General features: G+C 48.4%; 3 protein-coding genes across 10 annotated transcripts in view; 2 read left to right on the plus strand and 1 right to left on the minus strand.

Annotated features, from left to right (window-relative positions):
- The window catches only part of Rnf41 (ring finger protein 41), a 24,494-nt gene extending 14,151 nt beyond the window's left edge, over positions 1-10,343 (minus strand). For 2 of the 5 annotated variants that reach the window (XM_090327280.1, XM_090327276.1), the window contains exons 1-2: positions 10,184-10,342; positions 5,619-5,801 (exon numbers count right to left, since the gene is read on the minus strand). The gene's annotated coding sequence lies outside the window, so the exon portion shown is untranslated. Of the gene's footprint in view, positions 1-5,618; positions 5,802-9,543; positions 9,658-10,164 lie in introns of all 5 variants that reach the window. The other 3 variants (XM_090327277.1, XM_090327279.1, XM_090327278.1) reach the window with 3 other exon arrangements.
- On the plus strand, positions 5,812-17,690 carry Nabp2 (nucleic acid binding protein 2). Of its 3 annotated transcripts, none has more exons than XM_090327282.1 (7): positions 5,812-5,881; positions 12,941-13,042; positions 13,388-13,526; positions 13,663-13,734; positions 13,916-13,997; positions 14,084-14,147; positions 17,179-17,690. In XM_090327282.1, the coding sequence occupies exons 2-7, from the start codon at positions 12,964-12,966 to the stop codon at positions 17,367-17,369; spliced, it is 627 nt and encodes a 208-aa protein (XP_090183408.1). In that variant the 5' UTR covers positions 5,812-5,881; positions 12,941-12,963; the 3' UTR covers positions 17,370-17,690. The 3 variants fall into 3 exon arrangements, with proteins under 3 accessions (XP_090183408.1, XP_090183409.1, XP_090183407.1); XM_090327283.1 differs by lacking the exon at positions 5,812-5,881 and adding an exon at positions 12,435-12,547; XM_090327281.1 differs by lacking the exon at positions 5,812-5,881 and adding an exon at positions 12,611-12,690.
- A 493-nt stretch (positions 17,691-18,183) lies between these two features.
- On the plus strand, positions 18,184-24,912 carry Slc39a5 (solute carrier family 39 member 5). Of its 2 annotated transcripts, none has more exons than XM_090327301.1 (11): positions 18,184-18,721; positions 19,004-19,360; positions 20,073-20,253; positions 22,216-22,378; positions 22,543-22,712; positions 22,934-23,074; positions 23,439-23,532; positions 23,614-23,784; positions 23,958-24,038; positions 24,177-24,367; positions 24,660-24,912. In XM_090327301.1, exons 2-11 carry the CDS (start codon positions 19,077-19,079, stop codon positions 24,801-24,803), a joined length of 1,620 nt encoding a protein of 539 aa, XP_090183427.1. In that variant the 5' UTR covers positions 18,184-18,721; positions 19,004-19,076; the 3' UTR covers positions 24,804-24,912. The 2 variants fall into 2 exon arrangements, with proteins under 2 accessions (XP_090183427.1, XP_090183429.1); XM_090327303.1 differs by having other exon boundaries at positions 18,184-18,306.
- Positions 24,913-25,663: the final 751 nt, after the last annotated feature.

Consider the following 25,663-nt stretch of genomic DNA (forward strand, 5'->3'; position numbering starts at 1 on the left):
TTTGCATTTTTTTAATTGTAATTAGTAAAAGGGTTACATGATATTTGCCAGATAGAAGGTACATTAATTCACGTACATTGATACCCTTTCACATGTCTTGGTACCCATTTCCCTCCCCCCCCACACCCCCCACCCTCTCTTTTCTTTCTTTTTTTTTTCTGGTCCTGGAGCTTGAACTCAGGGCTTAGGCTCTGTCCCTGAGCCCCTCTGTGCCCAAAGCCAGCACTCTACCACTTGAGCCACAGTGCCACTTCCCACTTTTTCTGTTTATGTGGTACTGACGAATCAACCCAGGCTTCATGCATGCTGCACAAGCACTTTACCACTGTAGCTATCTCTGTGTAGACTTTTAGTACTTTAGTTTTATAGTTTTGACTTATTGGCTTTTTCCTATAATTATGGTATTTTTTTTTTCCAGTCATAGGCCTGGAACTTGGAACCTGGGCACTGTTCCTGATCTCTTCTGCTCAAGGCTAGCACTCTTGAGCCACAGTGCCACTTCCTGTTTTCAGGTGGTTAACTGGAAATAAGAGTCTCATGGCCTTTCCTGCCCCGGCTGGCTTGTAATCCTCAGATCTCAGTCTCGTGATTAACTAGAATTAAAGGCTTGAGCCACCAATGCCTGACCTCATGGTTTATTTGTGGTGCTGGGGCTCAAACTTAGAATGATCTTTTTGTTGCTGTTGTTGTTGTAGGGTTTTTGAATTCTGGGCCTGGGCATTATCCTTGAGCTCTTCAGCTGAAGGCTACCACTTTACCTCTGGAGCCACAATGCCACTTCCGGTTTTCTGGTAGTTAATTGGAGATGAGAGTCTCACAGAGGGGCCAGGAGTTTAGTCTGCTGGTAGAGTGCTTACCTAGCATGCACCAACACCCAGGTTTGATTCATTGGTACCACATACATAGAAAAAGCAAGAAATGGTGCTGTAGCTCAAGTGGTAGAGCTCTAGCATTGAGAAAGCCAAAGGACAGTGCGCAGGCCCTGAGTTTAAGCAAAAAAAAAAAAAGTCTCATGGACGCTTGTGCCCAGGCTGGCTTTGAACTGTGTTCCTCAGATCTCAGTCTCTTGAGCAGTTAGGATTACAGGCATGAGCCACCAGTGCACAGTGACCATGGCTTTTGGGGTTTTTTCCTTTATAAACGGTAAAATATTAGGTGTCATTGTGACATTTTCATTCCTCTATGTAATGTACTTTAGTCATATTCACCATTCTAACTAGAATGAGATTATATTTTATGAATATTGAATGAATAATGGAGCCAATATTTTTGAACATCACTGTTGACACTATTTCAAACATCTTGGACTTATTCACTCCTCTAATTCTTTTTTTGGCCAGTCCTGAGCCTTGAACTCAGGGCCTGAGCACTGTTCTTGGGCTTTCTTAAGGCTAGTGCTCTACCACTTGAGCCACAGCACCACTTTCAGAATTTTCTATGTACATGGTACTGAGGAATCGAACCCAGGTCTTCTTCATGTATGCTAAGCAAGCACTCTACCACTAGGCCAAACTCTCAACCCCCCTGTGAGCCTCTTATTTCCAATTAACCACCAGAAAACTTGAAGTGGCACTGTGGCTCAAGTGGTAAAATACTAGCCTTGAGCTGAAGAGCTCAGGGACAGTGTCCAGGCCTAGAGTTCAAGCCCCACAACCAAGATGCAGGAGGTTCCATGTTCCCAAAATATATAGCAGTGAATTTCCCTTTGTTGATATTCAGATACCGAGGGGAATGGAAGGCAACCATTAGGCTTGAGTTGAAAGGGTTCCACCTTAAAATCAAGATTGAGGGTTTACAATACAATAGAAATAGCAGACTTCCCTCCCTCCCTCCCTCCCTCCCTTCCTTCCTTCCTTCCTTCCTTCCTCCCTCCCTCCCTCTCTCCCTCCCTCCGTTCGTCCCTCCCTCCCATCTTTCTTTCTTTCTTTCTTTCTTTCTTTCTTTCTTTCTTTCTTTCTTTCTTTCTTTCTGCCAGCCCTGGGTCTTGAACTCAGGGGTTAGGCATTGTTCTTAAGCTTTCTCAAGGCTAGTACTCTACCACCACAGCACCACTTCTGGCTCTTCCTTTTATGTAGTACTGAGGAATCAAACCCAGGGCCTCATGCATGGGAGGCAAACTTTCTACCACTAGGCCACATTCCTGGCCCCAAGTATGGTTCTTTCTAGAACTTTGTTTGGAGAATTTTCTACTTCTAAAAGTAATTCCCTTCCCATCAGTTATTCTGCTTTAGCTTCCTTCCTGTACTTGTACCCTTTCCAGGATAATGTCTCAAGAACCTCAAGAAATTTATTTTTTAATCTTTTTTATTAATAATTTTTTATTTCAATGTATAGAGGGGTTACAGTTATATTCGCCAGATAGCAGGTGCATTGCCCTAAGGAAATTTATAGCCAGGCATGGTGGAGCACATGAGAGAAAGAGAGGCAGGAGAATCACCAGTTTGAGGCCAGCTTTAACTATAACATTGAGGCCCCGTCTCAAGAAAATAACTCAGGGAGGCTGGGAGGATGGCAGTTTAAGGACAACCTGGGCAAAAAGTTCTTGAGACCTCTTTCTCAACCATCAGCTGGACAAAGTGGCATCACCTGTCATGCCATCCATGTGGAGGCTAAGATCAGGATTATTGTGGTTCCAGACCAGTCTGAGCAAAAAAAGGTTGAAAGGTTTCCTTCCAATAGAGGTAGTAGTGGAGGGTGGTGGCACACATTTGCCAGCCCAACTACAGCAATAAGCATAAAACAGGAGAGTCTGGGCGTGGGCCCAACCAAAAACCAAGACCCAATATCTCAAAAATAACCTGCCTAGCAAGCCCAAAGCTCTGAGTTCAATACCCAGTACCACCAAACAAACAAACAACAATCTCTTCTGCTCAGTCCATTGGAACACTTACTCTATTTTACTGAATGAAATGGAGAATAATTCTAGAACAGAAAATAAAGCCATTTGGGGCTATAGCTCTAAGGCAGAATGCTGTGTAGCATGAACTAGGCCTTGAGTTCTAGCCCCAAGAAAATAAAAAGTAAAGCCAACTGAGATTTCTTTTTGTCAGTTGTGGGGCTTGAACTCTGGGCCTAGGCACTATCCCTGAGCCTTTCCCACTTAAGTCACACCACATCTGGCTTTGGAGTTGTTAATTGGAGATAAGAGTCCCATGGAGGAGCGGAGTGGTGGGGAGGAGAAAGGGGACAAAAACATGAGAAGGGGTATCAAGGTTTGAGAAGTAATATACACATTACCTGATAATGCAACTATGACCCCTCTATACATTACCCAACAATAAAACACAAGAGTTTCATAGGGACTTTTCTGCCTAGACTGGCTTTGAACTGCAATCCCCAGATCTTGGCCTACTCAGTAGCTACTATTACAATTTTGAGCCACTGGAACCTGGCTTGAGATTCCCTTTTTTTTTTTTTTCCCTGTAGTCCTGGGGCTTGAACTCAGGGTCTGGGCTCAAAGCTGGTGCTCTGCTACTTGATCAACAATGCCACTTTCAGCTTTTTCTCTGTATGGGGTACCAAGGAATCAAACCTGGGTCTTCGTGTATGCTAAGCAAGTACTCTATCACTAGGCCAAACTCCCAGCCCTGGCCTGAGATTCTTAGATCTGGTTATGTGTAGTTCCAACACATAGGAAGCTGAGTCAGGAAGACTGCCTGAGACAAGGAGCTGTAGCCTAGATTTAGCAACATAGAGATAATGCTGTCGCAGAAGGAAAAGGAAGAGAAGGAAGGAAGAAGGGAAAGAATAGAGAGAGAGGAGGGATGGCACAGGGGATATCAGACCAAGGAAAGAAAGGAAGGGCTGAGTGCTGGTTGCCCACTCCTATAATTATAGCTACTCAGGAGACTGAGATGTGAGGATCATGGATCAAAGGCAGTCTGAGCAAGAAGGTTGGTGAGACTCTTATCTCTAATTAAGCACCAAAAATAAAAGTAAAAAAAAAAAAAAAAGGCCAGAAGTGGATATATGGCTCAAGTGGTAGAGTACAATCCTTGAGCAAAAGCCAGTAGCCAGGCCTGGAGCTCAAGCCTGAGGACCAGCATGCATACATATACACAAAGGACAGGAAAAGAAAGGAAAAAGAAATGAAAATTAATAACAAGAATTTGAACCATAGTTCTAGCTACACCACTGGCCAAATGAGACCAAATGACATGACCTCAGGCAAGTTACTTAACCTACTTCCTTACTCTGTATGATATGAAACACCCTGGATTTACATAAGATCTAAAGTGTTCTGCAAGTTCTATGAGTCCATAACTAGGAATGTAAAACAAATAAGTTAAATTAGGTGTCAACTCTATTATAAAAGGTCCCTGACTTCACCTTGAGTAGCAAGAATTACAGGCATGAGCCAATGGTACCACAACTTCATCTTGTTGCCTTTTAGGCCACTCTTTCAACTAATTAGGTAAAGGGAAGTGGCTGTTTTTATTTAATCAATAGAATCCTTAGATGAAATCACTTCCCCTCTAAAGAACTCAATTTCCACCAGGCGGTGTTGGTTCATGCTACTCAGAAGGCTGAGATCTAAGGGATCATTGTTCAAAGTAAGCCCGGACAAAGTCTGTGAGACTTATCTTCAATTAACCACCAAAAACCCAACAGCTCAATTGGTAGAGTACCAGCCTTGAGCAAAAAAGCTAAGGAACAAGCCAGGCACGGGTGACTCATACCTGTATTTCTAGCTACTCAGGAGGCTGAGATCTGAGGACTGAGCATTAGCCTTGAGCAAAAGTAGTTCAGGGACAGCACCCAGGCCAAGTTGAAGCCCCAGAATCAGCAAAACAAAAAAATAAAGGAACAACCTGTGTTCTCATTTGCGAGATGGAAGGGTAAGTCTCTATGGTCTTACTTATTTCTAGAATGCTATGGTATAATTAGGAGGGGGTGCAGGAAGAGAAATGGGGACAAAAACATGAGAAGGGGTATCAATATGTGAGAAGTAATGCATTTCTGAATTTCTCACAGGGAATTCTCCACTCCTCCCAGTACTGGGGCTGGGACTCAGAGCCTGTGCTTCCTCTGGTTATTTTATTTATGTACTAATAGAAGGAAGTGTAAATAGGATCACAATTCAAGCAGGCTATTGTAAAATAATAACACTATCTCAAAAATAACCAGAGCAGCCAAGCACCAGTGGCTCTATCTTGTAATCCTAGCTACTCAGTAAGCTGAGATCTGAAGATCAAACTGGCCCTGGATGAAAGTCCATGAGACTCTTATCTCCATTTAAGTACCAAAAAGCCAAAAGTGGATCTGTGACTCAATTGCAAGGCCCTGAGTTTAAACCCCTGTACACCAAAATATAAAAGAATAAAATAATTAGTAAGACGTAAGTATTCAATAAACAGTAGTAAGGATTAATCTCAGAAAGCTTTCTGCATCATTTGAACCAATCCTAAGACTTCTGTTGTCAGTTGTGGCACTTAGGTCTTTGAGTGAATCAAAGCACATTTCAAAAGGGTGCTTTACTCTAGTAGCTTATCAGTAACAGTACTTTAACTCTATTTAACAACAATAAAAAACTCTCAAAAGGTGTTTTAAGAATCAGGTTTTCTAGGACAGAAAAAGAAGTGACACCTAGAATGGGGTTCCAAGCTAAAGCTCTTTACCTTCCAAACGGTGGGGGGCAGGTTCCCTATTTACAAGGCTCCAACCCCCTGATGCCTCCACTCAGTGCCATTCAAGAGATGCTCCAAGAAACCCATCTTGTTGCTATTCACCAACAGAGTCTTCCTTCCTACTGACAAGTTCCATTGCCAAGGGATGGATGTGATGTCACAATCAGGAGCACTCTATAAATAGGAACAAGGAAGAGAAAGGTGAGTCAGGGAACTGCTCTCTACTTGGAGGTGAGACTGGACAGTCAGATCTGGTGAGTGGGTGACCAGTTGAGGAGAATGTGCCAGCTCCTTTAAGGACTGAAGGTTCCAGTGTGAAGCATACAGAACTATCCTGGAAATACTGGCTAAGGAATCTGGTGGACATACACAGTCCAATAGAGTCAAATATAGCTGAGAGGGGGAAGGAAGGAGCACAAAGGCAGAGGAGAGCAGTTCAAAGATAAAAATTTAAATTAAAAAAAAAAAACACATAAGTAGAGCTGTGGTTCAAGTGGTAGCACACTAGCTATGGGCATGTCCAGGGAGCGTGTCCAGGAGAGTGCCTGAGTTCAAGCCCCAGGAGCAGCACTTAAAAAAAAAAAAGTGGGGCCAGGAGTTTGGCCTAGTGGTAGAGTACTTGCCTAGCATGCACGAAGACCCGGGTTCGATTTCTTGGTACCACATACATAGAAAAAAGTCAGAAGTGGTGGTAGAGCTTTAGCCTTGAGAAAGTCCAAGGACAGTACTCAGGCTGTGAGCTCAAGCCCAGGACTGGCAAAAAAAAAAAAAAAAAAAAAAGTGGGGGTGGGGCTGGGGCTGGGCTCAGTGGCTCACGCCTGTAACCCTAACTACTCAGGAGGCTGAGAACTGAGGATCACAATTCAAAGCCAGCCCAGGCACAAAAGGACCTGAGACTCTTATCTCCAATTAATCACTAGAAAACAGGAAGTGGGGCTGTGACTCAAGGAGTAGGATGGTAGCCTTGAGCTGAAGAGCTCAGGGACAGTGCCCAGGCCCAAAGTCCAAGCCACATGACCGACAAAAAAAAAAAAAGGATTGCACTGGGTACATATGCACATATAACAACTAATATCAATGATTCCATGACTCCAAGTTGGTGGCTAGATAAATCCATAACTTACTTGTATATTATGATGCTTTAATAACTCCAGTGTGCTTTCACATAAATCATTTCATTTACATTGTTTTTCTTTCCCCTGCTGGTCAGGATTGAACTCAGGACCTCAGTCCTCTCACTTGACATTTTCCAATCAGGCTGGCATAAAACCATTTGAGCATTTATTTCACTTAAATTGAATTCTGGAGTCAGGAGTGTTCATGCCTATAATCTCACCCAAGAAGTTGAGGCAGGAAAAGCAAGAGATCAGGCCAGCAGAGGCTACAAAGATATACCACTAACTCATGAAAAGAATTCTGGTTCTACTCTCTAACTAGAAAACATTATTTAATAGGGAGATGCTAAAGAATTTGGTATAGACACAATTTTCTTTCTTTCTTTCTTTTTTTTTTTTTTGCCAGTCATGGGCTTGAGCTCAGGGCCTGAGCACTGTCCTTGGACTTTCTCAAGGCTAGAGCTCTACCACTTGAGCCTCAGCACCATTTCTGGCTTTTTTCTATGTATGTGGTACCGAGGAATTGAACCCAGGTCTTCGTGCATGCTAGGCAAGCACTCTACCACTAGGCCAAACTCCTGGCCCCACAATTTTCTTAAATCAGGAAATATTTCTGAGATTAGGTTTGGCTTAAAAGAAAAGCAATAAAGAAATAATCATTATTATTATCATTTTGCCAGTCCTAGGGCTTGATCTCAGGGAATGGGCACTGTCCTTGAACACTTTTTGTCCAAGGCTAGCACTCTGCCACTTGAAACACAGTGCCACTTCTGGCTTTTTCTACGTATGTGGTACTAGGGAGTTGAATCTAGGGTTTCATGTGTGCTAAGTGAGCATGCTACCACTAGGCCACACTCCCAGCCCTAAAGAAATTATTATTTTTTGTTGTTGTTTGTTGGTCTTAGGGCTTGAACTCTGAGCCTGGGCATTGTCCTTGAGCTCTTCAGCTCAAGGCTACCACCCTACTCCTTGAGCCACAGTGCTACTTCTGGTTTTCTAGTGGCTAATTGGAGATGAGAGTCTCATGGACTTTAGTGCCCAGGCTGGCTTTGAACCGCAATCCTCAGATCTCAGCCTCCTGAGTAGCCAGGATTACAGGCTTGAGCCACAATACCCAGCAAGAAATTATTTTTAAGTAAGCATCTAAAAAGGCTAGAGAGCAGTAGAACTGAGTTGATGAGACTCTTGATTTTCCTACAAGAGGAAGACAAGGCTTTGGATAAAACAGATTCAACTACATATGGAAAAACAGCAACTAAGTCTTTCCTCACCAGTATGAGTCTATTTCTAAAGACTTTGTTAGAATAAAATGGGATACTAATGACTTTTACACATAATCACAAAGACCATTAAAATCCAAACAAACATAAAGACCTTTTATCTCCTCAGTCTGGTACATGTTCATTAACCACCACATGTTCAGCATTTCTGAGGCTCGAACTCAAGCTCTGGGTGCTATCCCTTAGCTCTTACTCAAGGCTGCTGGTCTACTATTTGAACTGCAGTTCCACTTCCAACTTTTTGCTGGTTAGTGATAAGAATCTTATGAACTTTCCTGCCTCGGCTGGCTTCAAGCCATGATCCACAAATCTCATCCTCCTGAGTGTCTAGGATTACAGATGTGAACCACTGCTGTCCAGCCATTCAGCATATATTTTAAGCTACTCAGTGAGATAAAGGCACAAAGCCTTTTCTCTTCCATGTGGTTCAGCAGTAGGCAGGAGCCTGATATTTCTCCCCCATTATTTCTTCCTTTCCCACTCATAATAGAGACATATAATGCTTCCTTCATTTGGACAACGCCCCATTGCCCAACTTTAAGGCACGTGCACCTGTACCTGAAGAAATGCTTCCAGGAACCAATACTGTTGGCTATGCTCAGTCTCCTAGTGATAAATCCAGACTCAGCAAATAGCTGCCCACACTAAGAAAAACAACCCTACTTCAAGGTTCTTCCGATTGAACGAAGAGGCTAGAGTGGGAAGGCTTGGATTCTAGTCCTAGCTCTGCCCCTAACCAACTAGACAACTTTAGACAAGCCATGGAACCCTTCTGTGGTTTTCAATTTCTCCAATTGTCAAACAAATTGATACTGGCCTACTTTATATATTGTCCTGCAAATCAAATGAGATAATAAATGTGAAACTGTATTTAACATGGCTATCCTCAGTTAAGATCATCGTAACAGGATCAAGGGAGCGAAACACATTGTAACACAATGGCAAAATAAATTTATAATCACTTACTAAAACTTGCCCTGTGCTGTAATCCTAGCTACTCAGGAGGATTGTGCATGGTTCAAAGGCATGGAGGTTCAAAAGAGTCCATGAGACCCTTATGACTCCAATTAAGCACAGAAAAGCCAGAAATGATAACTCAGATGAGATAATAGTTCAAGTGATAGTATACCAGGCTTGAGTGGAAAAACTAATGAACAGTGTTCAGGCCCTGAATTCAAGTCCCAGGAGGTGTGTGCGCATGTGCATACACACACTCACATAACATACTCTACTGGGAGCCAAGCCTAGCCACAAAGTTGATGGGACACACAGGGTAATTACACTTGCACCCTCCATATCCCCTACCACTAGTCCACCCCATTCTTTCTTTGGGAAAGATTAACAGCCAGAAAAACCATCTGGCTCCTGCCTTCTGGTCAGACTCTAGAACCACCTTCCAAAGAGATGAGACTGTCACAGGGAGGTCTCCAAGAACAGTGACCTCCCTGACAGCTGCATTTGCTAATAGGAGATAGGAAGTCCGTTTCTTAAAGAGTGACATGTCTTAAAGGGGTTTCTCACCCTTTTTTCTGCTCCCCTTCTGCGCACTCCCCAATCTCTCTGCATCTGGTGGGGCAGACTTTGGGATGTGTGAAGCTGCGAGCCAAGGCCAAGGATGTGAGGAATGTGAGATTCCTTCACGGGGGTGGGGGTGGGAGTGGGAGGGGAAAAGAGAGGGGAAGGAATGAAAGAGAGGGAGACAAGGCTGCCAAAAGACAAGACATGGGAGAGGAGCCAAGCCAGGGCTCTTTCGGGGGCGGAGGTTCAGGTTCCACCGTCCTTTGCAGAAACGGGCTCCCAAATGTTCCCCTGGTCATCTCCAAGCCCGTCGATCACAGCCGGCTTAACCCCCACGTTGTTCCCGGGGTGTGCTCCTGCCCGCTCGGGTGACCAGCCCCAGGCCCCTCCCGCACGTCATCTCCCACTCCGAGGACCCTTCCCAACCATCCAGCCCTCAGAGCCCCTTCTCACCTCCCAACTCTTTCCCAGCACCGCTCCCTCCATCTTCCGTCCTGACCATACCCCTTCTGCGGACCCCCAGCATGCACATCCCGCGCCCCGCGCCCCCCCGTCCGCGGGACCTCGCCCCCTCCTCTCCCACACCCTCCCCGAGGTAGAAGCTCGCGCCGGCGCAGTACGCACCGCCCCGGATTCCACGTACCCAGGCCTGGCTGGAGCTGAGGCAGCGGCGGCCCCCGGACGGCCCGGGTGCCGGGTCCCAGCCTTTCCTGTGAGGGGAAGGGGGAAAGGGAAGGAAGGGGAAGAAGGTTCGGACCACTCGTAGCCGAGTCTGACGGATCCTTCTCCCCGCCCACTGCTGCTGCGCAACCCGGCGGAAACTCGTCACGAGGCCCCGCCTCTTTGTTTAACCTGGCCGGGACTGGGAAGCCACGAACAGCCAATGAGGAGGCTCAGAGGCTAGCCGGGCCTCCCCTCTAGACCGGAAGTTCTTTTGGTCGAGTCCAGGACTTCACAGCCATTGGGAGGGACTGCTCTCTGTTCTTGCCCGGCGTGAAAGGCCCGGGCCAGCGTGGGGTTGGATGCCTTGCCACCGCGACGTTTGGGAGGGGCGTACAGGTCTTGTGTCCTTCAGGAGCGGGGCCAGATCGCTAGGCAGCTGGCCTGCCATGGGACCCGCCTTCTTCCAGACCTCTCCAAAGCCGTGGTCGGCTTCTCCAGGCCTCCCAGTTGTGTGACTCAGAGTCATGGGAATGCATACTGCAGTTAACTAGGCGGCCGTGGGAGTGGAGGAGTGTCTCACTGCAAAGCTTTCATCTGGGATGTCCCACGGTCATCCGCCTCCGCCCAGCCACTCTCCTGCCTCATCCACGTTGGCTCTCCAAACACTCAGAGAGTGCCCTGAAACCACTAAGGAGAGAGAAGAGAGACCTTTTTCCTACTAGGTTTTTGTTTGTTTGTTTTGCCAGCCTTGGAGTTTGAACTCAGGGCCTGAGCACTGTCCTTGGACTTTCTCAAGGCTAGAGCTCTATCACTGGAGCCACAGCACCATTTCCAGCCTTTTCTATGTGTGTGGTACCGAGGAGTCGAACGCTGGTCTTCGTGCATGCTAGGCAAGCACTCTACCATTAGGTCATGCTCCCCGCCTCTTCCTAGGTTTTGAGTTGCTTTCTTTAGGTCTCAGCACCTTGGTGGGAATGTGGGCTGGAAATCACCTGGGTTCCGAGGGAAGTCATGATGGAGCCTAAAGAGCTCTATGGTAAAAGTAAGGGATTAATTAAACAAGCTAAGACATTACAATTACATCACCTCGTAAGACTAATCTGCTGTTACGTAGTGTTCATTATGGATATTCGCTAAGCAAATGATAATGCACATTAGTGTGTCTTCATGTAATTGGTTTAGGGGTGTGTGTGTGTGTGTGTGTGTGTGTGTGTGTGTGTGCGCGCGCGCCCGCGCAACTGGAGTTTGAACTCAGTACCCTTGCTAGGCAAGCAATCTACCAGTTGAACCGTACCTCCAATCACGTATGACAGGTCTCAAAGAGAACTAAAGCTTCAGGCCCCTTTTTCAGTCCTTCATAAAACTCGGACCTTATGAAATAAAAAGCAAGAACAAGAGCCTTTCGAATTAATTAGGTTTGCCAGTCCTGGGCCATGAACTCAGGGCCTGAGCACTTTCTCAAGGCTAGAGCTCTACCACTTGAGCCTCAGCACCACTTCTGGCTTTTTTCTATGTATGTGTTACCAAGGAATTGAACCCTGGTCTTGAGTGCATGCTAGGCAAGCACTCTACCACTAGGCTAAACTCCAGGCTCTTAGGTTTGTTCTTTATGTCTTAGTTTCCATTTCTTTCCAAAGGGAGGTGAGTCTGCCCTACTGTCCCGCTCGGATGTGAATGCCACTTGTCCCAAAAGGCCTCACTGAACGTTAGCTAGCAAATCAGTGATGAAGACCTCTAGTCAGGAATTCAGATGATGGTTAATACAATGGAGAGGAAGAAGAAACTGATATTACTAATAAGTGGCTACCGTGTCCTAGGCACTGCTTTTTTTATGAGTTCCATTTTTTCCCCCATTTGTAAAGTAGAATTACAGAGTTAAGATTTGTCCAGAGAAGTGAAGCTCTGGCTGGGATTCAAACTGTATTTCCTCTGAAATCCCAAGCTTTGATCTCTCCCCCCCCCCCTCATTGTGGTCACTACTTATTAAGAAAAAAAAAAATCAGAGCCCAAATCCCACGGTCAAGCCAAGTAAAGAGCACTTGGAGCTTTGGGCGCCCCCTGGTGGTGCCTCCTTCCTCCGGTGGCGCTGAGCATCTCCCGGGTTCCTTTAATATCTGAAATCCGCCCCCTTCGCGGCGCGTGAATCCCAGAGCCCCGATTGGCTGGCTGGGTGCAGGCGGTGGGGCTCAGGGCAGTGCTGATTGGCCAGTGGACCTCAGTCCGAGAAAAACTTCCGGAAATGTCCGCACTCCCGCGCTCCAGCGGGCAGCATCCGGCGGCGGCGGGACCTGTGGCTCCCCCTGCGGGCGGCTCGGCAGCGTGCAGAGTCCGACCTGCTGGCTGGGTGGGTGGTGGTCTCTGAATGGGGGCAGGGATGGACCGAGTCCCGGGTTGTCCGGATGAGGGTTCGGGAAGGTTTGGAGAGTAAAATTGCATGCCGCGGCTCTGCACCAGTTTCCCTCCGCTCGTTCTCCGTCGGCTTCCCGGGTGCGGGAGACGGAAAGCATCCCGGTAGAGGGCCTCCGAGCCCCCAGACATCCCATCCAGAGGCCCCCAAGTTCTGATCTAAAAATGCGAGGCCCCCAGGGAAGTCCGCTTCTAACTTGGTCGAAGGATTCGAGGTTGGAGACGGCCTGATCCCAGCCGGGGTGTCGTGGATAGCCAGGCCTTGGGAAATGAAGCATGGGTGGGCAAGATCTCCAAGCCTTGAGTCTTCAACTCCTGTTCCCCTTTCCAGAAAGGAGCCAAGTCTTGGGCAGCATGACGACGGAGACCTTTGTGAAGGATATCAAGCCCGGGCTCAAGAATCTGAACCTTATCTTCATTGTGCTGGAGACAGGTGGCTATGCTGGTACAGGGAGGAGTGAGGGGAGAGGGTGGTAGGGGAGAATATCTGCATTCTTGTTCCAAGGATGGCAGGGTGCTTCCAGAGACATGCTTCACTCATTTCAGACTACGATACAGGGATTGCAGTGGAGAGAACAGTCTTCTAGTGCCCACGCAGGCCTTTTTCCACTCAGGGCCCTCTCCATGGTGCTGGCCCCTCCTCTGTCGACCCCCCCCCACGCACACTTGAACTTGGGCTTCGCGCTCTGTACATGGACTACCTCAGTCAAATCTAGATCTCATTCCTACTGTCATCAACCACTCCATTCATCTTCTCCTGTTTCTCTGTTCTCTTCAGGTCGAGTGACCAAGACAAAGGACGGGCACGAGGTTCGAACTTGCAAAGTAGCAGACAAAACGGGCAGCATCAATATCTCTGTCTGGGACGACGTGGGCAATTTGATCCAGCCTGGGGACATTATCCGACTCACCAAAGGGTAAGCAGCTATAGAATCTCCGCTGTCCAAGGGCAGCAACAAAGAAGGGAGGAGTTTCAAGTCCCTAAAATTCTTCTGAAGACTCAATCTTGTCTCCCTCCCCGCTCCATTTTTTGTTGTTGTTTAAACCCCACAGGTATGCTTCAGTGTTCAAAGGTTGCCTCACACTGTACACTGGCCGTGGGGGTGATCTGCAGAAGATTGGAGAGTAAGTGCGTTTAGGAGCGGAGATCAAGCAGTGGTAGCCCGAAGCAGTGTGGGAGGGGGAGTTAGGTTTGCCAGGAGGCAGCCCAAGAGTGTGCAGATCCTGCCCTGTGCCTGGGTTTTTCTGAGGCCTCTAGCAGTGATCCAAAGAATGAGTCCCAGACTTTGGCTTTCTTCCTTTGCAGATTCTGTATGGTTTATTCGGAGGTTCCCAACTTCAGTGAGCCTAACCCAGAGTATAGCAACCAGCAAGCACCCAACAAAGCGGTGAGTCTTCTAGCCTGAAGGGAGAGAAAGTGGACAGGCCAGGTGTGGTGGGAAACAGGATCTCAATATGTAATCTGTGCCTTCAGGTGCAGAATGACAGCAGCCCTACGGCCCCCCAGGCTACCACCGGAGCCCCTGCCACCTCTCCAGGTACATTTCCTTCTATCCATGACCCTGCTTGTTCCCTCACTCACCCCATCCTGGAAAGATTCATTTACCTTAGGATATTCTTCTCCTCCACTGGATTCTTACTGTTGATGCCTTTTGCAAGTCTCTGTTGTGAAAAGATCTGGAAACCTGTTTCTGTCACTAATAAGCTGTAGTACCCTTTTGGTACTTCCTCTCAAGAACAGGAATACAGGGGCCAGGAGTTTGCCCTAGTGGGTAAAGTGCTTGCCTAGCATGCACGAAGACCCAGGTTCGATTCCTCGGTACCACATACATAGAAAAAAGCCAGAAGTGGTGCTCTGAGGCTCAAGTGGTAGAGCTCTAGCCTTGAGAAAGTCCAAGGACAGTGCTCAGGCCCTGAGCTCAAGCCCAGGACTGGCAAAAAATAAATAAATAAATAAATAAGACACAGGGACACATTAGCCTAGGCTTACGCAGGGTCAGGATTAGAAAAAGGTGAGTAGGGGCCAGGAGTTTGGCCTAGTGGTAGAGTGCTTGCCTAGCATACACAAAGAAGACCTAGATTCAATTCCTGAGTACCACATACATAGAAAAAGGCAGAAGTGGTGCTGTGGCTCAAGTGGTAGAGCTCTAGCTTCGAGAAAGCCCGAGGACAGTGTTCAGGCTCTGAGTTTAAGCCCTAGGACTGGCAATAATAATAATAATAATAATAATAATAATAATAATAATAATAATAAAAACTTAAAAAAATAAAAAGTGGGTATACAGGAGTCAATGGTTGGTAAAACTCAAAATCAATGTTTTTATGCCATACATGTTTCTTATTCATTTGTTGTATGTGCTTGTAGAGGACAATTGGTAATTGAATTTTAGGGACAATTTTTTTTTCTTGTCCCACTGGAAGGCCTTCAGAGGCAATGAGAAACATGGAGTTGCTCCTCAATAACCTATCTTTTTTAGTAAATAGAAGGGATACCCTCTAAAATAACAACAATAACAAAAATGTAGTGCAGACTAGGGTGGAGTTCAAATGATAGAGCCCTACCTACTAAGCACAAGTCACTGAATGCAAACTTAGCATACAAATGTGTGTATATACATATCTGTAAACATGTATATATATATATATGTAAATACATAAATAGGTAACAATCATTTATTATCAAATATATGTAAGACACAGTTGTATATGCTATACTTTTATATAACTAGCAGTTTGTGTCTGGCTGAACTGGATAAACAGTTTCAAAACAGACACATTAGTGATACATTGTACTACAACATTACCATGGCTACAATGTTGCCAGGCAATAGGAGGATGGAGGCAGTTTCATTCTAATCTTACAGGACCCCTATCAAATGTGGCAGTTACTGACTGAAACATTGTTAAAGATGAATAAGTGGGAATATCTTCTACTAGTCTCCCTTGCTCTGTAGAGAGCCCTCAATAATGCTACCTACGGTCACCATTGAATTCCGCCAGAGAAAAGCAGCCCCTGTGTTTCTAATTGAAAATAGCGATGTTAGTTCTGGGCTCCAGGAGCTCATGCCTGTAATCATAGCTACTCAGGAAGCTGAGAGCTGAGGATTGCAGTTCAAATCCAGCTCAGTTCAAATACAGGCGGGAATGTATGTCAGACACTTATCTCCACTTATCTACTAAAAGAGCTATTAATGAAACTGTGGTTCGAGTGGAAGAGCTCTAGCCTTGAGTAAAAATATTCTTAGGCACAGCACCTAGGCCTTGAGTTTAAGCCCCGAACTGGCACCAAAACAAACAAAAGTCTGTCTGTCTTTCTTTCTTTCTTTCTTTCTTTCTTTCTTTCTTTCTTTCTTTCTTTCTTTCTTTCTTTCTTCTGTTTTTCTTTTTTCTTGCCAGTCCTGGGGCTTGAACTCAGGGCCTGAGCACTGTCCTTGAGCTTTCTCGAGGCTACAGCTCTTCCACTGGAGCTGTCACCGCATCATTTCCAGCTTTTTCTATGTATGTGGTACCCAGGAATTGAACCTGGGTCTTCGTGCATGTTAGGCAAGCACTGTACCACTAGGCCAAACTCCTGTCCCTAAAAGTACTTCTTTTTTTTTTTTTTTTTTTTTTTTGCCAGTCCTGGGCTTGAGCTCAGGGCCGGAGCATTGTTCTTGGATTTTCTCAAGGCTAGAACTCTACCACTTGAGCCTCAGCACCACTTCCAGCTTTTTCTATATATGTGGTACCAAGGAATCGAACCTGGATCTTCGTGCATGCTAGGCAAGCACTTTAACCACTAGGCCAAACTCCTGGCCCCCCAAAAGTACTTCTTTAAAATTAAAAAGAAAAAAAAAAGTATCAATGAAATTTTATTTGCTCCCATAAAACAAAATAAATATAAAGATCCTCGTTTAAAAAGAAATTTTTTTTGTCTGGGTGTGATGGCTCAGGCCTGTAATCCTAGCTACTCAGGAGGCTGAGATCTGAGGATTGCTGTTCAAAGCCAGCCGAGGCACTAAAGACTGTGAGATTCTTATCTCCACTAGAAAACCAGAAGTGGTGCTTTGGCTCCAGGGGTATGACAGTGCCCAGCCTTGAGCTCAAAATCTCAGGGACAGTGCCCAGGCCCAGAGCTCAAACCCATGGTCGACAAAAAAAATAAATAAAAGAATTTTGGCAATGCTGGGGATTTAACCCAGATGCCTGCTGCATGTTCTGACACCACTGACTTACAGGCCCAACTCCCTTCTCCCCTCTCCGTAGCTTTTAACTTGGAAACTTCTTCCTGGCTTTTCCTTCATGTGCTTCTCCAGTTTTCTGCCACCTTTGGTCAGGGGACATTTAACTGGACAGATAATTCTTGTTCTGACTCCCAATGATACAGAGATGAATAAGAGAAGAATGTCATACCAAGATCTAGGTAACAACTTCTAAAATGACCCTGTTCATCCTCACAACTCACCTTGTTTTTGTGTTTGCTTCAGTTGGCATTCCTGTGCATAGGTTCACAGTAAAGTGTGAGGCTTTCTAGGCAGGATCTTGTCCTACCTTCATTCTCTAATTCTGTGTTTCTTCTCCTACCTCTAGCTTCTGAGAACCAGAATGGGAATGGACTGAGCACCCCACCAGGTCCTGGTGGTGGACCCCACCCCCCTCATGCTCCTTCCCACCCTCCCAGCACCCGGATCACCCGAAGCCAACCCAACCACACACCTGCTGGCCCTTCCAACAATCCTGTCAGCAACGGCAAAGAAACCCGCAGAAGCAGCAAAAGATAGCAAGACATGTTTCCCTTCTGCTACCAACCACAACCCAGGTGTCTTGTCTCTGCTGCAGGACAAGATGGCCTTCTGCTGGACTGCTGGCTTTGGCAATGGGGAGGTGGGGTAGCCATATTTTAGCCACTAAACTTCCCTGGAGAGGTGGGTTGGCAGTGGCCTTATCCCCCTTCCCCAAGGCCATACCTGCCTTGTCCAGCCTGTCCCCTGGGATTCAGAGCCGTCTCTAGAAATGACAGTCTGCCTTCTATTTCTTGTGTGTGTGTGATACGAGGGTCTCATTCCCATGCCGCCCTCCTAAATAAATGTTACCACTCTGCAGTGGACTTCTCTTTGCTTTTGGGGGAAAGGAAAGTAGTCAGCAGCTGGGTATTTGGGAAAGCTGTGAGTCCCCAGGAGGTAGTGGGGAGAAAGAAGCAAGGAAGCCTAGGTAAAACAGGCCTTTCCCTTTAAGGTAGTGTCCCTCCCCTGCCCCCTCCCTGCTGGTGACCCTTGTCCGGCTGCCTGCCATAAGAAGGCTGGGTCCCCCTTCTTCTGAACGTCCTTCCTGTCTCCTGCTGTCAGGTAATGCCAACCTCAACCCCCTGGACCAGTGGCTTCAATCAGACTTTGTTCCCCTGATCTTAAGCCAGGTCTGAAAGCAGAGGGGAACTCAGGGTTTGCTTTCCTATTACCTGTCCCTCTGCAGAGCTTCCCAGGTCTTGGTCATTGATTCTTGGGCACTGGCTCTTATGCTTCCTCGGGTGGGGGGATTACTGGTTCTTGGGCTTTCTGGGGTAGGGAATTGCTAAGAACAGTTTCTCTCCCACATGGATTTGGGGTTACCACTTACCTGCCTCTTCCCCTTCCTCCTCAGCTTAGGGACTCTTGGGTGCAACCTTCCCTGGGAGCATGGGGCTGGGGTTGGAGAAAGAGGAATCTCTGTGCCAGATGTGAGGTAGGTGGGGTAGCAGTACATACAAATGGTTCTATGTGGTTTAGAGGAGGACAAATTAAGAAGAAGAAAAAAAACAAAAAACAAAAACCTAAGCACAGGCTCTTAACCATGTGGCTTTCTCAGGGCAGAGCCCCCACCCCCTTCCCCAGCCAGAAGTGACTTTTGACCCCAGGGAGCAGTGAACCATTAACTTCTATATGAACCTTCCCACACTGGCCACACCTCTTGCTCCTCCCCAAAGCAGGTGGGTTAGGACAAGGGAGCCTGTCCATCTCAGCCCTCTCTATATGACGTGGCCGCTTCCAATGCACCTGGCCACCTGGAGGCTGAGTCCAGGTTCCCCTCCCTGACTCAGGAACCTTGTAACCTGCCAGGGACCTGAAGTGACAGCTCTCATCATCAGTCATCAGTAGGGGTGAGGACCTGGGAACAGGCTAGAGTGGGGAAAGTAGAAATGGGACAAAATTGGAGGATGGGGTCTGGCTCATGTGTAGATCAGATGTGGAGAGAGCCATGGTTTGGGGAGGGGTTCTGAAATCTAGATGACCAAGCCTGATCCAGAGGAATGCAATGAAGAGGGAGGGAGGAGGCTCTAGACTGTGGGAGGTCTAGAGGGAGGTTATTTTCCACTGGCTCTGAGCTGGATGGAGAGCAGAAGAGTCCCCCTAATTCCCTCCTACTTTTCTTTTTCACCTAGGGTACAAATCTCAGGATGTTCCAGTGGAAGTAGAAGCCAGAATCAGAGACGCAAACCTATTCCCCTCCCTACCATGGGAGCCCCAGTGCATCATCTGTTGGCTGGCCTGTGTGTGGGGATGGTTTTGGGCTGGGTAGGGGGCTCAGTCCCCTCCCTAGGTCCTGCTGAACAGGAGCAGAACCATTACCTGGCCCAGCTGTTTGGCCTGTATGGAGAGAATGGGACACTGACTTCAGGAGGCCTGGCCCGGCTTCTCCACAGCCTAGGGCTGGGCCGAGTCCAGGGGCTTCGCCTGGGACACCATGGGCCTCAGACTGGGAGGGTTGTACCCTCGGCTGGAGACAATTTGACACACAGGTACTAACCTTTTTCCCTCCATCTCCAAATGTACTATCCATCAGCTCTTTTGGTGTTTAACTTAATCCCTACTTGCCTGGTTTTGGCTTCATAAAACCAGTCCTTCCAATTACAAACCCAAGGAGCAGCTTCAAGACCCTGCTCGCCTCTATGGCCTGCAAGTTCTCTTCCAAATTCCTAGAGCCTTGTTCCTTGTTCTTGAGCTGGGATGTCGTTGTCTACCACTTGTCTATCATGCTCGAGGTGCTGTGTTCTATCCCCAGCCCTGCAAGAAAGCAAACTTTACAAACACAATACATTCCTGACAGTTCTCAGTGCTCCGGTGAGGCTGTCAGTGTGGAGTGCTTCCAACTTTTCCCTTCAATACCAGTATCACCATTCCTAGGCTCTTCTATAAAGTGATAGGACTGAGGGCCAGGAGCATAGCCTACTGATACAGTGCTTGCCTAGCATGCATGAAGCTCTGGGTAGCACATATACACAAAAAAAGCCAGAAGTGGTGCTGTGGCTCACGTGGCAGAGTGCTAGCTTTGAGCAAAAAGTGTTCAAGGACAGTGCCCAGTCCCTGAGTTCAAGCTCCAGGACTAGGGGAAAAAAAAGTGACTCGTAAGAATTCTAGCCTTCTTCTTCTTTCCCCTAATCTCCTACAAGTCATTCAAGGTAGGTGTTTGAAAGCATGGGCAAATCTAACTTGCTCTGTCATACATTTCAGGCTCCAGGACCCAGAGCTGAGTGTGGATGTCTGGGCAGAGATGCCTCTGAATCCTTCAGGCTGGGATGCTCTGGAGAAGTCAAAGGCCTCCCATCATGGAGCTGCAGCACCCTCGGGCTTGGACCTCTTTCACAGACTTCTGCTGTTGGACCATTCATTAGCTGACCATCTGAATGAGGATGTAAGTTTGATGGTCTCTAGAAAGGGGCTATGAGATTAGGTATCCTGAGTTGTTTAGAATCTATATTTTATTTATTTATTTATTTTTTTTTTGCCAGTCCTGGGCTTGGGCTCAGGGCCTGAGCACTGTCCTTGGACTTTCTCAAGGCTAGAGCTCTACCACTTGAGCCTCAGCACCACTTCCGGCTTTTTTTCTATGTATGTGGTACCGAGGAATCGAACCTGGGTCTTCATGTATGCTTGGCAAGCACTTTAACCACTAGGCCAAACTCTCGGCCCTAGAATCTATATTTTAATAGTTACTTTAAAAAATACCCCTGTGGTCTTTAGGTAGCAGTATTCCATCTCCTAGATTAGGGGCTGTACTTGGCAGAGAATCCAGAAAAGGAGGGTAGGATTCCATGATAGCATCTGTGGATGGTTAGCTGGAGTCCTCAGGGAGAAGGTGGCTGTCTTTTTTTGTTGGTTGTTTTGGCAGTATTGAACTCAGGAGCTTGCACATGCCAGGCAGACACTCTACCACAGAGCCATGCCTTCAGCCCTTTCTGCACTAGTTATTTTTGAGATAAGAGTCTCGCTTTCTACACAGGCACAATCCTGTTTTAAACTTCCCACCATAGCTGGGATGCCTCCTATGCACTACCCCACCCAGCTGAAATGGAGTCTCATGGACGTTTTCTGCTCAGGGTGGTCTGGGAATGAGATCCTCCTGATCTCAGCCTGCCATGCAGCTGAAATGATAGGTGTATGCCATCACGTCCTGCTATTGCTTGAGAGTACATGATTACATGCCTGGGCTGTCCTACCACCTCTACCTCCTACATAGCTAGGATTACATGTGGGAGCCCCTGGTGCCCAGCTTAGACGGCTGTTTTTACTTAGAATCACAGTGAACTTTTTCCAAGGCTCCTCATGGCAATTTGATGAGAATGTAGGTTAGTGAGTGTCCCATCGTGGAAAGCACCACACAAAGGCTGGACAAACCTGTGATCAGGCTGTTCAGCAGATGGATGGCATTTCCGATTCTTTTCCATTCAAGGATTCTAGCATGGAGGATTTTCATTGTCTAACAAGCTCATCACCAAAGAAGGGAGATGATGAAAATGTTCACTGACACCCAATTTGTCTTGAACTGAATTTTTGTTGTTGTTGCTGACCCCTGATGCTTGGACTCAGAGCCTGGCCACTGTCTCCTGACCTGGACACTATGCCTGGGCTCTTTTGTTCAATGCTAGTGCTCTACTACTTTGAGCTACAATTCTACTTCATTTTCTGGTTGTTAATTAGAGATAAAAGTCTCATGAATGGGCTGGGAATGTGAGGCTGAGTGGTAAAATGTTTGCTTAGTCTGCATGAAGCCATGGGTTCCATTCCTCAATACCAAATAAACAGAAAAAGCCAGAGTGCTGGTGCTTTGACTCCAGTGGTAGAGTGCTAGCCTTAAGCCAAAGAAGCCCTGGGACAAAAGAAGAGTGCTCAGGCCCTGAGTTCAAACCCCAGGACTGGCCAAACAAACAAACAAAAAAGTATCATGGCCTTTTCTGCTCAGGCTGGCTTTGAACTGAGATCCTCAGATCTCAGCCTCCTGAGGAGCTAGGATTATAGGAGCGAGCCTTTGTGCTCAAGGCTAGCTCTCTTGAGCCACAGCTTCACTTCTGGATTTTTGCTGTTTATTTGGACATAAGAGTCTCATAGATTTTTTATTTAGGCTGGCTTTGAGTCATGATCCTCACAGATCTCAGCCTCCAGAGTAGCTAGGATTACTGGCCACTAAGGTTTCCAGCTTGGAACTGAATATTTTCATTGGGTCTACTGATTATAAGTTATCTAGTCCCTTGACTCTGTGAGGCTCCCACCCACTCAAGAAGACCTTAAGAGACACTGTGCAGTGGAAGGAGAGATGGAAAGAGCTGAGTTATAGTCCCCAGGGACTCCTTCATTGTACAACTCTCTCAACTCCCAGTGTCTAAATGGCTCCCAGCTGCTGGTCAATTTTGGCCTGAGCCCTGCTGCTCCTCTGACCCCTCGTCAATTTGCTCTGCTGTGCCCAGCCCTGCTTTACCAGATTGACAGTCGTGTCTGTGTGCAGGCCCCGGCCCCGGCTCCTCCAGGAGATCTACTGTCTGGTCAGTGAATGAGAAGGGGGTCGGGAGAGCCCTATGTCCTGGTGGGGAACAGGCCCCATACCAAGGAAGAGGGCTCACTGGGGCCCCACATTCCTTGCAAGGTAACTCTGCCCCACCTTGCCTCTGGATCAACACTAGCCTAATGTCAGCTGGATTCTCCCCAGCCCTGCTTCATAGTGCCCTGGCAGTGCTGCTGCTCAGCCTCCCCGCTCCCCTCTCCCTGCTGCTGCTGAGGCTCCTGGGACCTCGTCTATTCCGACCTCTGCTGAGCTTCCTGGGAGCCCTGGCTGTGGGCACTCTTTGTGGGGACGCGCTGCTACACCTGCTGCCTCATGTACGTGATGCCCCTGTCCTCCCTGCCCTCCCACCTCAGCGGCAAATGGTGTCGATGAATCCAAGGTGTTCACAGCCACAGAGCAACCTTTCCCCCTTCCCGTCAGCTCCCAGAGCCCACAACCCTACTCCTGGTGTCAGCCCCAGCTGCCTTCCCTTGTGAGGGGCTGCTGGTGGCTGTGGGGGGGCTTCCAAGGGCCTCTCTGACCACCGTCCTTACAGGCACAAGGAGGGCGGCACACAGGACCTAATGGGAAAACAGAGGAGGACGTGGGGCCAGGACTGTCCGTGCTTGGAGGCCTTTTCCTGCTCTTCGTGTTAGAGAACGTGCTAGGGCTTTTGCGGCACAGACGGCTCAGGCTAGTGAGTGACATCCTTTTCTCCTCCTCCTGCCAAGACCAGATGCCTAGCCAAGGACTGACCAAGCAAGCTCTGCCTGAGGGGGGCAGCAGATGCTCCTGCGTCTGGGGTACTGGCTGACCACTAACAAATGGGTAGGGGGTTCTTAGCATAGACCCAGGATTTTCAGCCAAATGATCTTCTCTACCAAGTTCAAATCAACAAAGAAACAGGGAGGTGCTGACCTGAAAGTGGGGGGAGGCCAAAGGGCATTCCCCAGGTGCCAGAGGTAGAAGCAGGTGTTCACTTTCCCAGCTGGTGGCCCAGCCTCCCCTTAGTCCCTGGCACTGCTGCCCCCTCCACCAGGAGGAATGTATTCCTGTTTCAGAGATGCTGCAGGAGCAAAAGGAATCTCAAAACACCAAACCTGGATCCCGAGGATGGCAACGGGACAGCCCTTCGGCCCCTGCAGGCAGCTCCAGGTGACCAGAGGAGAAACATGTGGGATTCCAGATCACAAGGCTCACCTGCAGCTACTCACACATGTCCTTGTCCTTCTGCAGAGCCAGAGGCTCAGGGCCAGAAAGAACAGCGCAGCCAATCTCCACCAGCTCCAGCCCGTGCTGGACACCAAGGCCACAGTCACGGGCAACAGGGCGGAGGTGGTGCCAGTATCACATGGATGGTCCTTCTGGGTGATGGTCTGCATAACCTCACTGATGGGCTGGCCATAGGTATGAGGGGAGAGAATGGAGGGAGGAAATGCGAGTCCCAGGGAGGACAGAGCTTCTAGTTGTCAGCTGGGACAAGGAAGGGGCTGGCAAGGAAGGGGGGAAGATTATCCCGGAGGGCTGGCCCTGGAGGCCACCTTCTTCTCAATGACACCTCTCTATCCTGCTGATCTCAGGTGCAGCCTTCACTGATGGCTTTTCCAGTGGCCTCAGCACCACGCTAGCGGTCTTCTGTCATGAGCTGCCCCATGAACTGGGTAGGCATGTGGGGTGTGTGGGCTCTAGAATGGGGAGGTCTCCAAGGGACAGAATGCAGAAGCTGGTGGCTGACATAGATGGGAGTGGGAGAAGGGACAGCACTGGTGTATCCCCTCGTTCTATCCTCTCTCCAACAGGTGACTTTGCAATGCTGCTCCAGGCAGGGCTGTCCTTCCAGAGGCTGCTGCTGCTGAGCCTTGTGTCCGGAGCCCTGGGACTTGGGGGTGCAGCTCTGGGGGTGGGGCTCAGCTTGGGCCCTGTGCCGCTCACTCCCTGGGTGTTTGGCATCACGGCTGGGGTCTTCCTCTATGTGGCCCTTGTGGACATGGTAAGAGGTGTGGGGTACAAGAGAGGAATCAAGGGCAGTGGGACATACGTGGAGAGGAAGGAAGGTCCCTCCACCTCCACCAGGTCTGGAGGGCACTGGCCCCCAGGCCAGTTTGTATGTGAGAAACAAGGGATCAAAACCAGTGTGTGAGGGGCGGGGAGGAAGGGGAAGGGGTGACTTTGTTGATCATTTGCAGATACCCTCCCTCTCAGGCTAAGAGGTCAGAGGCTCTGTTTCCCGGACAGGGGAAGGTTGGAGGTCAAGCCAGAATCTTGACAGTCTTCTCTTTCAGCTGCCAGCCCTGCTTCGTCCTCCTGAGCCCCTACCCCCGCTCCACGTGCTGCTGCAGGGGCTGGGGCTGCTGCTCGGGGGCAGCCTCATGACCGCCATAGCCCTGCTGGAGGAGCAGCTGTGGCCCCTGGCCTCTGATGGCTGACAGGGCCCAGTGGCAAAGGGATCCCAGTGGCCCTTCCTTCCCCCCAGCCACAGGAATGGAGGCGGGACACCGGGCCAGTAGGAGCAATAGGATTTTAATAAACAGAACCCATCCCCAAAGCCATGACTACGACAGTTGTACTTGCACCAAAACAGCATAGAAAACCAAGGTGTGGTGGGAGGGCTCAAAGCAGGGGGGAGGACATGGGTAGGGGCCTGGAGGGTGCAGGGTGCATCTATCTTCAGGGGGGAGCATTGTGCTTTAGCCCAGGGAGGAGTGGGAGGAGTGGGGCAAATGCACCGAGGTCCCCACTTTTTCCTGTAGCCCTCAGCACCCTGGGGATGCAGGCATCTGGGCAAATCTGCCCTTTATTGCTGCCTACCAGCATTGAACATCCCCGACCCCAACACTAGCACCACAGGTGGGTCTGGGACAAGGGAGAAGGGCAGGAACGGGGAGATTGCTTAGAGAAAGATTCCACTAGAATCCAGTGAATTGTGCTCAGTTCTCTTTACTTCCTACAACCGAGTACATGGGTCACAGGGTGGAGGGTGAAACAGGACATGGAGCATGCCCCTCCGTGCCCCCCAACACACACCTGCATACAGGATGGTGGTGTCTGCAGCATCACAGGTCATGCAGGGCATGGGGAAGGGGAGGTTCACACACACACAGATGCCCGCAGCGGGTACCAGACAGAGAACGCCCCTGAATATACACAGCTGTACATGGGGAGCCCCCCCACACCTGGGGAGTTCCCACCCCAACCCTCTCCCCTGTCTTGCCGTTCCCCAGCAGGGGAACTGTATTGCTTTGAGAGAGCCACCCTGGGGGCTGCTCTGCCAGGCACCCTCCCCCCC

The sequence above is a fragment of the Megascapheus bottae genome, chromosome 2, assembly GCF_031878675.1.
Source record: "Megascapheus bottae isolate mThoBot1 chromosome 2, mThoBot2.hap1, whole genome shotgun sequence".
NCBI classification, from domain to species: domain Eukaryota; kingdom Metazoa; phylum Chordata; class Mammalia; order Rodentia; family Geomyidae; genus Megascapheus; species Megascapheus bottae.